Source organism: Eleginops maclovinus, chromosome 12 (genome assembly GCF_036324505.1).
Source record: "Eleginops maclovinus isolate JMC-PN-2008 ecotype Puerto Natales chromosome 12, JC_Emac_rtc_rv5, whole genome shotgun sequence".
Taxonomy (NCBI): Eukaryota; Metazoa; Chordata; class Actinopteri; order Perciformes; family Eleginopidae; genus Eleginops; species Eleginops maclovinus.
The window spans coordinates 14,611,390-14,626,205 of record NC_086360.1 but is presented as its reverse complement, the minus strand read 5'-3'; the positions used below and the strand labels follow the sequence as shown (position 1 = coordinate 14,626,205).

At 39.9% G+C, this 14,816-nt stretch overlaps 1 protein-coding gene across 2 annotated transcripts in view; it reads left to right on the top strand.

The window, feature by feature from the left end:
• Positions 1-14,816, top strand: part of aopep (aminopeptidase O (putative)) — a 65,515-nt gene that overhangs the window by 11,603 nt on the left and 39,096 nt on the right. For both annotated transcript variants that reach the window (XM_063897981.1, XM_063897980.1), the window contains 4 exons: positions 7,933-8,146; positions 9,312-9,418; positions 14,214-14,316; positions 14,577-14,684. In XM_063897981.1, coding sequence (XP_063754051.1) covers positions 7,933-8,146; positions 9,312-9,418; positions 14,214-14,316; positions 14,577-14,684 — 532 coding nt within the window. The remainder of the gene's footprint in view (positions 1-7,932; positions 8,147-9,311; positions 9,419-14,213; positions 14,317-14,576; positions 14,685-14,816) is intronic.

Here is a 14,816-nt window from a genome sequence, read left to right as displayed (position 1 = left end):
GAACAGCCCTCCAATGTACACTTGCTGGCAAAAGCTGACATATAGTGCTATATTTAACAGTAACACAGACATACTGTGCCATAATTCTGGATTAGAGGCTCTGAAAAGACAGGCCTGTCACTGCACACCCATTTCTACTAACTAATAGATGAGTCCACAGGACCCATTTCCTGGTGTGATGGATTGGTCCATTGTATGGCGTAGGGGACGCTGCTCCTGCTCTTGGTGTGCATCCTGGGGCTTGTGTGTGAAATCTAGAGGCTGGGGGTAATTTCATTTGTCTGTGCAAAGCCAGACGGCTTAATGTCCGTGGGACCCCTGCGCTGAACCGGCCAAAATGAGATATTTGAAACAAAGTGCTGTAAAATGCTCGGTGGTAATGCTTCCGCTGTCTGGGTTTGCTTTTAGCCTTGGGGAGAGTGCTGTGCTCCAAGCTGCTCTACCAGTTGCTTTTACAAAAGGCTGGTTTTAGCAAAACCAGCTGCATCGCTCTATGGATGGCAGTGTCGATCTCTCCGTCTGTTGGTAATTCCGACAACTTGGTCCAGTATAAAATATTAAATATATATATAAACTACTCAATTGATTGTCCTGAAATGTTGTACTGGCATTAATGGACAGTGAATTAATTCCAATGACCTTCTGTTGCAAAGGTATTTCGTACAGACATGCATCGTTTTTTTTTCTAGTGGGACCCTGAAGTTCACGGTATGTAACTCTCGGAGCTTAGCATTCTTCTTCACAGTCACATTGTTCAGGCTGCATTCCTTCCTTGGGTTAATACCTGTTGATTGTTCTTTTCCTTGATACTGTACTTGTCAAGTTATAATCCCTGTCTACATTTTTTCTAGTGATTATCTAGCAAGTTTGTTGCAAAAGTATGTACATCACACACCTTCAACCCACACTATAACCATCGGCTGCAGGTTTTAGACTGACAGGCAGAGGCCGGCAAGGTGGCAGCGTGAAACCTCTGTATCGGGGACAGCTCTGCTCTCTGGCTAATTTCACTTCGATCTCACCTTCATCCATCTTTCCATTCTGTCAAACACTTCTTATATAGCCCCGCAGTGCTGAGCCGTCTCACTTTCCATCTCCCCACTGTCTCATTCTCTCACGTTACATAACAGAGACCTATCTATTACCCTAAATGCAAGAAAATGTCTTGAATTATAATCCTATGAATTAAATTGGTCCCGTGTTTTTCATTTAAGCTGCAGTGTGAAACCAGTGTTCTGAGTGCAGTGTGATAAGTGATGGGGTTAGCATACAAATAGCTGCAGTGACACAGGAATGTGGGTTATGTCACATAAATGTAATGTTTACACCTCCCTTTTGCTGATTGACAGGGGCTTGTTGTAAACAAATGAACTCTGTGTGTACAGCCCCTTTTGTATTATTCCAATTCAATTGTATAGTAGGAACACAGTCCATCATTGTAAAACATTTGATGAACTGTAGATCTTTGGATTGTGATACCTTGGGTCTTTGGGTCAGCACATATGTAAATTGCTTCTTTCCTTGTTGCCACGAGGGCTGCTCGATATGAGCGAAATGCGTGATTTGTCATATGCAACAAAGTTGTTGCCAATCGCCATAACGATATTACCTGTGATAAATAACAGGCAGTTAAGTGGGTACTAATTTCTGCCTTGCTGCCACGTTCAGTGTATTGCTAAAATATGAAAAAAATAGACTTGTTTAAATATGAAAAATAAATACAAATATTGTAATCATTATGTTATTGTACAAATTAAACTAAACACAAAAGGGCAACAACTGCAAAAAACAAACAAAAATTGTACAGTTTTTTTTACTGATGCTCTTTTCAGCAATGCCGACTTGAGAAACAACCCTGAGTGGAATGTCACAATCCCCTACAATGTGTTTAAAATCCAAGTTGACATAGTAATGATGATTAAAAAATGTTAGATAAATGGTACAGCCGTAGATGAGCTCATTGCTTGTTCAGGTGTCCTCTTGCAGGTGTCAGTGTTTCCTGTGGTTTCACTATCTAAGAGTTCTCCCTGTTTGGTCTTCAGAGAGCTCACCGTTGTAGACAAATACGAGTGTCCATTACTGTTTAAACTGTTGCACATGCCTCTAGGGGGGACATCAGTTTTTGGATTCTGTACTAAACTTGGAACACACTGGACAGTGCTTTACTGTGAAGAGATCAAATGAATCAGGCATCTGCTATCACTTCCCAGCTGATACAGAATCAAAGTAGAATTGCTGAAAGTATGTGGAGTGAGTGTGTGAATTTGTGTGTCTGTTCCTGTGACTCTCTGCTGGTCTATGGCACTGCCCTGTTATGAGTGCACCTTTATACAGCTATTGTCATGTATGTCTCTGTGTGTACGCAGGAATACTTTTGACCTCATCAGGCTATGACCCACATGGATCTTGTCTGTGTGATAAAAACTTGATCTGCTTAGAGCCAGCTATCTTTGTACGCATGATTGAGCTTTTAAGATTAAGCACTTGACAACAACTAGAAACTGGAGCATAACCTTGAAACCTGCCACTTATTTCTAATGTGCCGGGCCACTACAAAGCCTCATTTTCTCAACACTCAAGCAGCAGAGTCTCCTCCTTGTTCCTGGTGACCTCTGATATCGTTCCTGCTATTTATTTCCAGGCTCTGATGTGATGCAGTGTATGTGGGTGGGGTGGCTCTCTGGGGGCCCCGGCTTGGCCCTTGTTCATGTGATCAAGCCCTACATGGAGTGGCATTTGGCCTGGCCCTGTGGGGCCCCGTCTGGGAGCAGAGAGCTGATCTGCAGCCAGCCTGGAATGCCAGACATTTGAAGTCAGACTTGTTAAAAAAGAACGAAGACTGGTAGGAGTTTGGTCAAATAAGCTCCTGTGTCTAAAATAGCCCACAGACTCGGTCTGACAGGGAGGGAGAGGAGACAAAGCCTCTTCCCGTAACCTGACATTAGAAAATGCCAGCCCTCCTACCTATGCTTGAATGGAAAATAATAGACACAGTTTTACTTTGTGTGCTTGTTGTGTTTGTTGTGGCTTTTGTCCCTCTTGTTACCGGTCTGTCATTGTGTCAATAACTGCATACCCATACAGAAACACACAAACAAGCAATATGTGAATCTTCACCTGCACTGGTTCTGCAGTTCTGCTGTTATCACACCAGGGATTTGACATTGCACTTTGGGAAAGAAAAACTCAAACTATAGTATTCTCCCTCCCTCTCTCTTTCTGTTCTCTTTCTTACTGCCCTCTGTCTATAGCAGATATTGTTTGATTCTCTTTCTAAATGCCTTTTCTCTCTGTTTTCATGTTATTGGAAAACATATGTCTCTGTATTGTTGAATGTTTTGTTTTCTTTACTATATTTGTCATTCACACATTCATTTACAACTACAGTGCACACTCATCTCTCATCATCTTTTTCTCGTCCCTCGGTCCCGTGGGGCTGTTTTACTCGTGTCCCAGCTTGGAGCTTAGATGGGCTAGGAATGTCAATTACAGGACTATGATAGGGCCCTGCTGCATTATGCATGGAAGTGTCCCGCTGGGGAAAAAATGGCCTACAGCCAGGAACGATGGATGGAGGGATGAATAATGGATGGAGAGATGGAGGACTATTGCAATCTGTGTCTCTGACTTGCCCTGTTTCACACCTCTGAAGCTCGGGGCCAAGTCACTCTTGGTGACTCCGAATTGGGAGGTTGTCGACCCAATAGGGTACCTCCATCAGAAAGGTCACCCAAGGTCTTTGCCTGTTTTTCTATATGCAGGCACCATTTCATCTTAATCAGTTTCGTAATTGTCTCCTGGATATATCATTATGTCATTTTTTTGTAAACCTTTACATATTTAAGTGTCTGCCTGCAAGTATGTATGAGTGTGAGCTGGGGTATTTGTTTTCTGAGCATGTTGGTGCATTGTTTTCACAATCCTTACAACCTAAAACGTGAAGGCAATCGAGAAGAAGACATGTGATTAACAGTTGAGGCAATCATGTATGTTTGGCATCCAATTAAATCTCAAGAACAGAAGCTCAATTTATGTTACGTATTAGAGAAAAAGTAGAAGAAAAAGTAGTAGTAGAAAGATCCAACTTATCTGAAATCATGTTTCATGCTCCGCCAAATTTAAATCATACAAGCCATGATTAAACATCAAGCAATGTGCAATCATCAGACAACGATTAGAAAACCCTGATTGGTGTCTCTACCACATCTCATAGTTATCTATGATTGATTTAAAATGTAACATGTCTTGAATAGACCTTTTGTTTTAAATACCTGATTGATTGCCAAAAACTCTGTAATGCAAGTAAAGGGGAACTTTTCTGACAAAGATATCTGAATAACCCGAAGATATATCATAAAAAATGCTGGAGAAAAAACAATCAATATTGAGTATACCCATCTTACAATTTGGGTTTTAAGCAGCAAAAAAAACATCTAAAAAATGTTGTATAATTGTGTGATGCGAAGACGATGGAAGTTGTATGATGACAGAGAAAATGTATGTCCACATATTTAGACTTCATGCTTGATTGAATTTTGGGGGTTATCGGCAGATTTAGTTGCTCTTTTGTTTTGTTGATCAAATTTGCATACTTTCAAAACAAAGAATTTAGAAGCACAATGTGTAACAAAGACAATATTTGCTTACCAATGGATGTCTGATTCTTTCTTTGAAAATATTACAGAAATGGTTTATTTGACACATTTATCCCAGCAGCAGATTCAGATCTATAGTGAAGATGAAAGCTGTACATGTGCAGGTGCTACATATGCATGAATGTGTGTGAAAGTGTTTTCTACCATGTATACTTGACAGGTCCCTGATGTCAACTAATGTCAGTTAGTGTATCCATGAATGTGAAAGCTGCTGTTGTTTTTCATCCCCACCATGGTGGGATGACACTATTTGTCACTGTAGTGATGGATTCCGCATCCCTCAGAGGAGCATGTGCGAGCAGCGTCTCTGAAAGGCTGTCTTTGTGTTTCACACTCACTCACTCTCACTCACACACAGACGCACGAATATAACGCACTGCCTGAACTGACAACAAAGGCGTGCTTATCCAATTGTATGGGGATAAGATTAGGCTGCAAAGAAACTCATAAGGCTAATGTTAGCATCTCCTGCACCAGTGGGAGCTTTTGTTTGTGTAATCAGTGAAAAACATGGGATTAGAATTGAGATGCTGTTTCGGAAAGGATGCCCATAAGGCCCTTTTGTATAATGTTGACATGCTCCTAAGTAACAGTAGGCAATAGCCTGCTTTCTATCTGATAAAACTATCCTCAGGGAAATAAAGAGTGTTTGTGTTGCTCAGATATCCGATTTAGTTTTCCTCCAAAATAGACTATCTGACAGACCTGGCCAAAACTATGTCTTTACTTACTGTGTTCCTTTATAATTGACTTCCCCATAATTAGGTTATCACACGGAATGAAAATAACTCCTCTGTCATCTGTTGTTTTAAGATGCTAATCTTCCCTTTTATGAGAGCAGCCCCTTTAATAGCTAACTATAATTCATCAATAGCAGCTATATGTGGGCTTATTATTGCTGTTGTAGTTGTATGTAACTCCAACAGATGAAGTTATTCTTACTTTTGTGTTTTAACAGTTTGTACAATCCCTCTTTTTAACTTTTTAGCCCGATACTTGTAATTGTGTCGTTTCTTACTTTTTGCTGTTCATATGTAGTTCCCATCTATATAATAACACTGCTTCACTGACTAAAAGAGATAGATTGAGACCTTTCTTCTGTAATACAGGGGCATCTTTAACATATTTGACACAATAGTAGAGTGGTATGACCCTTGACAATTACTTTTTAGTCGGGACCTGCAGTTTGTCATAAATTCTCCCAGAAATGTCAGGTCAATAGCATTGGGGACACTTAAGATCTTGAGGATTTGAAAAGAACCCTAGAGAATCCGGTGTTGTTAAATGGGCCAGAGAAAGAGAGAGAGACCATTCATTAGCACCTCTGTGACCCCTCACCAATTCTTCTATTGAAGAACAGCCTGCCTCTCACGCACTGTCGGCCCTAAGCCCCTCAGGGCACCCAAAGCGGGTTACATAAGACAAGTAAAGAATGCTCCAGAAAAGTCTTCAGCCATGACCTTGGCTTTGACAGAGCACTCCTAATGGTCCTGTTCCTCCAGCGCTGTCACATGGTTAAAAGTCACATAAAGTTTACCTCCTTGACTTGTGTGTGACTGTAACTCCCTCCTGGCTGGCCTACCTGCAAGTGCCATCTGACCTCTGCAACCACAGTTCTCACAAAATACACCGCTTCTTTCACTGGCTACCAGTGGCTGCCTGAATCCACTCAAAGACATCGGGACAGGCTTACTGTGCTGTGAATGATCCAGGACGTTGCTTACAAATCCCTTTGGCCTGTTAGTCCTTCACTGCAAGTAGCCTAGGTACCACTCTATGGAAAAATACCTGTTTGCTATCCTGGCTCTAAAATGTCTGAATGGGTTCGAATATCAGGACAGCACAAAGTCTGCACATCTTCAATTGCAGATTAAAAGCAACCAGTTTTGTCTGCCTACAAAAACCACTCACTTATATGCGTGACACTTTGGGTTTAGCTTTATTAAAAGCTTTCATTTGCAGCAAGAGAATGTGAAAAACACAATAATAAATCCTTTACCCCACGCCTAAATCAATTGATGAAGTTTCTTTACAAAGCCTTATTTATCAGATAATCTAAAATAGACTTTAGGGGAAACCATCATGTATATAGTATAGTATTTACTAACTTAAATTGGTTAACAATTATGTTGCTATTTATCTGGTCACTACTTTTTTTTAACATCTTCATTATTGAGACTTTTAACATTTTTGAGTTACACATGAACAGTCACTGTTAATGTTATCTCTTTATAGAATCATAAATAACCCAATATAATTTCGACTAAGACCGAATAGTGTATTTAAGTATGTAAATGTTGCAGAGTTTATCATCGGTTCTAAAGAGTGCCCATAGGTGAAGATTGCAAGCTTTTTTCATATAAACTTCAAATGCACTTAATCTCAAAAGTTATCATTACTATAACCATATGTTTAATTTCCTTGTGGGAAAAGAGTCAGGAAAATATCTATTAACTTAATTGCTCAATAAATCAGTCACTAATTAAAGTCAATAATTACAGACCCTTATAGTTTTCCGTCCACAGAAAGTCCGAAGTCCAGCTTTGTTTTAATCCTTTTCGTTTTCATGTACAAAAAAGAATTTACGGTAGGATAGATATGGTTTGTAATCATCTTTTATTGTAAAAAAAACTACAAAACTTCTGAACCCTAAACTTAAGATTTGCAGCAGTCTCTTAAAGTCTTGTTTAGAAACAAAGTGAAGCACGAGGACTGGGAGCTATTGAAACCACGTTGTCTTTTTTGTTGAATCAAAAACATTTGGGCTAAACTTAGAATTTCAGTTTTTATTTATTTCATTTTATTCATAATTTGTTGACGATTTTAGTCCAGGGAACATGGTTTTCTTGCTTGATGTTTGCACAGGGTTTGGTAAGAACATTTGATGAGTAAGCTGCCCTTTGCTAATAATCAAGCAGAAGATGAAGAAAAGAGTGAGTGACTCCCATACTACTTGGGTTCGTCTTATTGTACATGGCGTGTTCAGGCAAATATTTATGTAATCATAGGTGTGTAACATAACCTCAGTTACTCTTTGATCTGTTTGTGAGGGAAAAACAGCAACCTCTTTTTGTCCGTTCTTAATGTTCTTGTATTTCTGTTACTCCCTGAGCCTCCTTGATTATATAAAAAAAAGATTCTCCAATCTTCTAATACTTGTTCCCTTTTTATCCTTCACTCCTTCTCTCATTTTTCATTGTTTCCCTCCCTATTTATAATTTATTCCTGACTTTATCTCTCTCATTCATCTTGCACTTCTGTCATTTGTCTTCCCCAGCCCCCATATTATGTTCCTTTCCCAGAGTGTGTTGTGCGCTGGGAGTCCTGGTACTGAAGAGAAGAGCCTGTCCCTGTGTGGGTCCAGAATTTGCCATGAGATCGCCCACTCCTGGTTTGGCCTGGTTATCGGAGCCCGAGACTGGACTGAGGAATGGATCAGCGAGGGCTTTGCCACCTACTTGGAGGACATTATTTGGGCCCAAGCACAAAAAGTACAGTACAATCAAATGAAAGCAACAGTTTTAGTCACTGTAGGAAAAGAATCACTTTTTAGCAAAATAAACTTCCAAATACACAAGTTGGGCCAGCTTTAAAAGCCCAGTTTGCTTTTGGCCAATTTGAGAAGTTACTACTAAAAAGCAATGTGCTCTTATTATAAATTAATCCATTTAGTTAATTATCTTAATGATTATTGAAATAGTTTTTTAGGTTGTATAGTTAATATCTTTCTCTTCATGATTTAAAATGTCCATTATACCATAGTGTCCAGCTAATTCATACCTCTGGTATAATGCAACAACTCAGGGAAACACAGTTTGACATTCAATCTTCCATTTCCACAACATATGTGCTAGAATGTGTTTGGAGTCCACATTATGTAATTGGCCATTACATTACTCTAGTAAAGACAATCCACCAGGCACACAGGGACCCAAGTCTCAATGCAATAAAGCATACTCAAGTTCAGAGAAGTTGCCCAAACAAAACAAATGGGTAAACTAGTTCCTAGGCCAACAACGAAATACACCGTCAAACACAAACTTGTGTCCGACTAACGTCATAGGAGAAAGCTGAACCATGCAAGTGTTGCGAAAAAGAGCTTCTGCTACCTTCTCCTCAAAAAAGTGCAAAATTAAAGAAGATCATAAATAAATAATATAAAAAACACAGTTTTGAAGTGTGTACTTCACGCTGCTTCAGATGTCCTTTTAAAAAGCCCTTAATAAAGTTGATTTGGGATACGTATGAAATAAAAAAGGAAAAACAGGGCGAGGGTGCAGCATGAGTGTAAATCTTTTGCTTGCAACACTTCACCTCTGATCCGAGATCTAATCCTCCTACCTGCTTTCCCACACTATCTAGACTTACACAAATGTTTTTCTTGTGTCTCTGCTGTTTAACCATGTCACCTTTATGATGTGTCTTTAGCTCTGACGAAATTGATTTAATCAGACCTATCATTGCTGCCAAAATAAATAAGACACAGTGGCGGAGGTATAGTACTTGGCTGAGCTGCTTTTTTAATGATATTAGTGTGCTTTTGTTTTTTTTGTTGTTTCTTCAAATCATATATTTCAGTTTTCCTTCTCCGATGTCTTTGCTCTAAATTAACCCCAATTCTCACATATTTTAAACTTTACATATCTCACCCCTCAGCTCCCCTTACAAGAGACGGCAGAACAGTCTGACTTGAAGGCTCTGCTGAGGTGGAGACGGCTCTCTGATGAGTTGCAGAACTCAGAAGAGGCACTTCAAATCCTCAGGTAAGTGTGTGTTTTTTTGTCAGGTGCATCTGTTTTAAGTATCATATTGTTGTTGCCACTGTAGATGAAATGGCTCCTTGAAAATAATGTGACAGCACACCCAAACACTATACTTGAGGCCGACTTGAAATTGACCCAAATGCTCACTGCTGATAGTCTTCCACACTGTTAGTTCGATCCCTGAGTTTCAAAAGAGACTCACTCAAGCACCCTTGGTTCAACGAGTACAGATGTGGGAACATCCTCTCACAGCAGTCAGTGTAACTATCTGCACATGCAGACACACGTGAGGTAAATGCATTCCAGGGGTACAGGTGTGGCACACAAGCTCACATACAAACTCTTGATCTTATTCTGACAATGTGGGACCCACACCCAGTTTTGTTTTATCCAGGGTGGAATCGTAGTGTCATCAGCGGATTATAAGTTTAAACCCCGGCCTTCAGTTAACTGTTTAATGGTCAAAATGCATGTGTTAGCATTTGCCTTTCATATTGTAGCTCTTCCTCTGAACAAAAAAAGCCTCTTCACTGGAGATAACACTTGTTGCATAGTGCGCTATTGACATTCACGCTTGTAAGAGACCACGCAGAGCGTGACAGCAAATCAATGTGTTATTGATTTAATGGCACTTCTGCTTGGCACTAAGTTCTAACTATGTCACTTCACTAATAACCACTTGTCATCACACCATGGAAACACTTTTTTTAATTGATACTGTTAAGAGTTTAATTTAATTTGGGGAAATGTTCACTATTAGCTATACCGTAGTGATTCATGTAATTTGTTACTTTAAAAAAGTTTAAAGGACTGTCCTCATGGGTTTATAAAGGTTGCAGCTATTCAAGGGTGACTGTGCTTGAAATATGTACCTCGTACTGACATGTTGCTTACCTCCAACGTATGTTGTGAAGGATGAAGTTATACATTTGGTAGGTTTAAACATAGTAGAATCAACTATTGTGACACACTGTGAATAGATATGAAACAGGAAGCTGTGTGAATGAAAGGGTTAAACATGCACTAGAAAGCTGTGTCAGTCTAGGAGTCTTTCAGGGTGTTCCTTTATGAGGCAGAGACAAGGGTGATTAGGAGGATCAGGGTTAGGTTTCTCTGCACCTGACGGGGTTAAGTCAACAACGCTAAACTAACATCGGAAAAATGCAAACAACACATGCACAAACACATACACAAAGACATACATTTTGACTGATTATCTTACACGGAAACCCATCAGTATTGAAAAGAATAAGTAAGTTGCTCAAGTGCGCAGAGGAATTCACCATTGTTTTGATGCTAAGGTTTAGCCTGGTTCTGAACCAAATAGAAGAAATGCACTGCTATTTTTGTTCTCTTTTGCTTTGGCATGTTTTCCTTGTGCTTCAGTCAGTTACAGCTTGCACTCTGAAAGTGTGCTATGAGCACTTTTAGATCATTAATATGACCTTGGGATGGGCAAAATTAGATATGATACAGGTTGATAATTTCAGAATATGTTATTTGAAACAGTTCAGCTTAATGGGAAAACATTTCCCTACAATTAATTATATATTTTAAAAGATATTAAGAAAACATTTGCCAAAAAAAGATGAATAGTGTACTTGTTTACATAAAGATTTACTGGAACCCCCCTCAGCAAATGACCGAGAAATTACAGACCTGTTAAATTATATGTTACCCAATTTTATGTTCATACTTTAAAACATACTGATTCAATTATTGTATCAGTAATTTATCTGATGCATTGCATCCCATTCTTGAACATTGAAACAATACCAAACATTATGACTTCAACCATGTCTCCAAAACTTAAATCTTAGTTAAACTCAAGGGGCATTTGAAGGTCAGATGTAACTAACATCTTGGTTGAAGTTTGGAAGACTTTGTACTTTTTGATGTGGGTTATACAGCCTGTATGCCAAGGTCCTAATGTAGCTTAACTTACTGCTTAGCATTATAACTGTGGGCCAACATAATATAAATAACATTAACCACAAACCGGTGGTCACAATGCACAGATATACCACAGAGGACCTGGTGAAGGGAAAGAGTGTAATGGGATGCTAAACCCCACCAGTATACACACAAAAACACACACATAAAGGCTAAATGGCAGATTGTGCTTTTACAAGTTCAGTGGGTCACAATCTGCACCCCCTGATCCAGCAGGAGCCCCTGTGCCCAGTGTTTATCAGTCCATTTCAGATAAGTTATATTTAGGGCAGCCTGGGCCAGACGCCATTCTCCCTGCTGATTCACTAGGCTGCTGGGAGGACTGCTCTGCCTTATCCGGTTTCCACAGTCAGCCCAGTGTAATTTGTCAGGATATGGCTCTCAGAGCTATAAACCTGTGTGTGTGCGTGTGTGTAGGTATTACATTAAAGGTCCCTTATTATGCAAAATGCACTTTTTGCTGTCTTTTATACATAAATATGTGTTCCCGGTGTGTAAGGAGACTCACAAAGTGTCAGAAAATACAACCTTCTCCCTTTCCCTCCTTACTCACGTCTCTAAAAACTGGGGTACAAACGAGCTATTCCAGATTTGCTGCCGATATGGCGTCATATCAGAAATGTGCAGGAGGGACTAAGAGTTGTTGTATATATAATACATATAATGTCACTGTTCTAGCGGTAAACACTGAGAAGTGTTTCAGAAATAACGCTTGATGTGGTTTGGAACATAATATGGTGTTTAATCACAGCAGTATTTAGCTGAGTATCTCCGTTAGAGACTTCTCTCTTCAGACAGTGAGATCATGCGCTCCATAGGTTGGTGGCCAGCTTTAGGTCCGCTCAAATTTAAAGCGAAAGTCACAGAATCAGCACTTTCTAAAACGGGGCTGAAACAGAGGGATAGCGGACATGCTAAAATTCATGATCTGTTTGGTATTTTGAGCAAAACACGTCAGAGACATATTTTTTTATATATATTTGAGACCTATAATATATGCCATAAAAGAGCAGAATAGGACCTTTAAGTTCTGTCAGTAATAGCTCCTGATTTCTTTCTGCTCTTTCTCTCTCAGACACCCCAATGTGTATGCATGGATACACACACACACAAACATTTACACACATGACCTACGAGTCTGATTAGAGCGCCGTTTATTCTCTAATACATTGAGCTATTGTGTGATTCTCCAAGGCAGCAAGCAGCGATTCCTCTTAAAGCTATAGTAAATCATCTCTGAGAAAGGGAGTAGGGGAAAGACAGAGATTTACTCATCCATACAACCCTGGTCTGGACAGTAGGAAGGGTGGAGTTCCTTTGTCTAACATGGCACTGATGGATTCAACTTTTTTTCTTTCTTTCCGTGCTGTGTCGCCGGATCTCTCACGCAGGAAACTGACACATTTTCTTTACTGAAGATACATGTTCTGTCATTGTTTTGTCTCTTGCTTGTGTTTCATTTTCTTTATGTCTGACCCTCACACACACACATACACACACATACACACAAACACACACACACACAATTTCCCATGGAGGCAGCACGTCCTGCTGTCTCAGAAAAAGTCTATTTCATCTTATCAGCAGTAACAGACAGACATGGGCACTCCAGGTAGGAGACTGGACACAGAGCAGGTTAAAAAAGTACCTCACCAATAAAGAAATGCAGTGGCCATGATCCATGGAGAATATCTTAAAGACAAATTGTTGAACAGCTAAGAGAAAAGCTTTGTTTCACAAATATAATTATCTGTTAATCAATATTTTTACTGTCTCATAATATTGAGCTTTTAGTGTACAGACAATGAGCAAGATGTTCCTAAAATGTATTTTCCCAAATCATGACATTGATGTTGTGATACATTAAGATTTTACATCAAAGATGAATTAGTGGGAATGTGATTATGAATGTGTTTTCGGTATCCATCGTGTGTGTGTGTGTGTGTGTGTGTGTGTGTGTGTGTGTGTGTGTGTGTGTGTGTGTGTGTGTGTGTGTGTGTGTGTGTGTGTGTGTGTGTGTGTGTGTGTGTGTGTGTGTGTGTGTGTGTGTGTGTGTGTGTGTGTGTGTGTGTGTGTACCTGTCATGAAGCGATCCTGTGGAAGAGTGCTAGCTGGTGATGAAGGGTGTATTGATTGGTGGGCCAGGCGCCTAGCGTATCGACTCGGCGGGAGGGTGATCCTTCAAGGCCTTCCTATTGGCACACTGAGTTAATCTGCTGAGCCTGATCAATACTGCCTAACTGAAACTATCATTGCACAGCATCCCACGTCAGTGCTGCGTTTGTCTGGATTTTATTGGTTTTATGTGTGTTTATGGAGGTTGAAGGCATGATTTGTATCTGTGTGACAGGAAAATCAAAACCTGTAGCATGCCTCTTTTGTGCCTGTGGACATTGGTGCTTTTTTGTGAAAGTGTTATATGTGCGCCCAGTGAGTCATGGGCAGTAAAGTCAGAGCGCAGCACTGTGAGGTCATATAAACAGTATAGCATGCTATTATAAATCTGCAGCTTGATTTCCTGCCTGCCTCGGGCAAAGCATGGCAACTTGGCAATGGGTTAGCCATTGAGAGGACCGGCTGAGTGGCTGGATTTTAGTGCTGCTGACAGTGTATTCCTGCTCTGTAGAAATTGTGGTTTTCATGCAACTAAAATGCCTGGAGCAGGATAAAAAAAAAAAAAAACTGTGCTTAAGCTTTTTCCTTTCAATACTTCTCGGTTTTTGCTTTTCTCTATGTGTCACTTCTGGACACCTTACATTTTATTGTGGGTGTTAAACATTTTTGTCTGCTCCTGACAATTTATCTACCTGTCTTGTACTTATCTGTCTTTGTCCTCCTGCAGGCCAAACATGGAGAACACTGGTCAGGTCAGTGACTCTGGCTCATCTACAGTTAAACATGCCCTCAACCCAGACAAAACCTTCATGCAAGTCCACTACCTCAAGGTGAGTTAAATAAGAGAAAGACAATGGGAACAATCAGGGGGAAATTAGTAGAGGCAATAATAAATTGAAAGCGAAACAAAGGGATACAGAATGCATCAAACAAATAAACAAAATCCTATAATTTCCTTAGCAAGATGTGGCACTCTTTTTGTTAGATGTGCTATGATTGGAATATAAAGTGTACTGATAATGGATGATTGCTGCAAAGTTTCTCTTTATTATCCCGATAGATCATGTTTTCTTGTTTGTCCTTTCTCCAGGGTTACTTCCTTCTCAGGTTCTTGGCCAGTCAAGTAGGAGAGCAACAATTCATCAATTTCTTCAGATTATTCGTGAAGAAATACCATGGGCAACTCATTTTGTCTCAGGTGGGGCTTTTGTAAAGGCAACCAGATTAACTTAATGGAAAATTGCGCTGTTAACTTGCAGCTACTTGAGAGGCTGTTAATAAAAAAGCTGAGCTCAGATGAGAAGGTTTTAATATGACCTGTCTCTGAGGC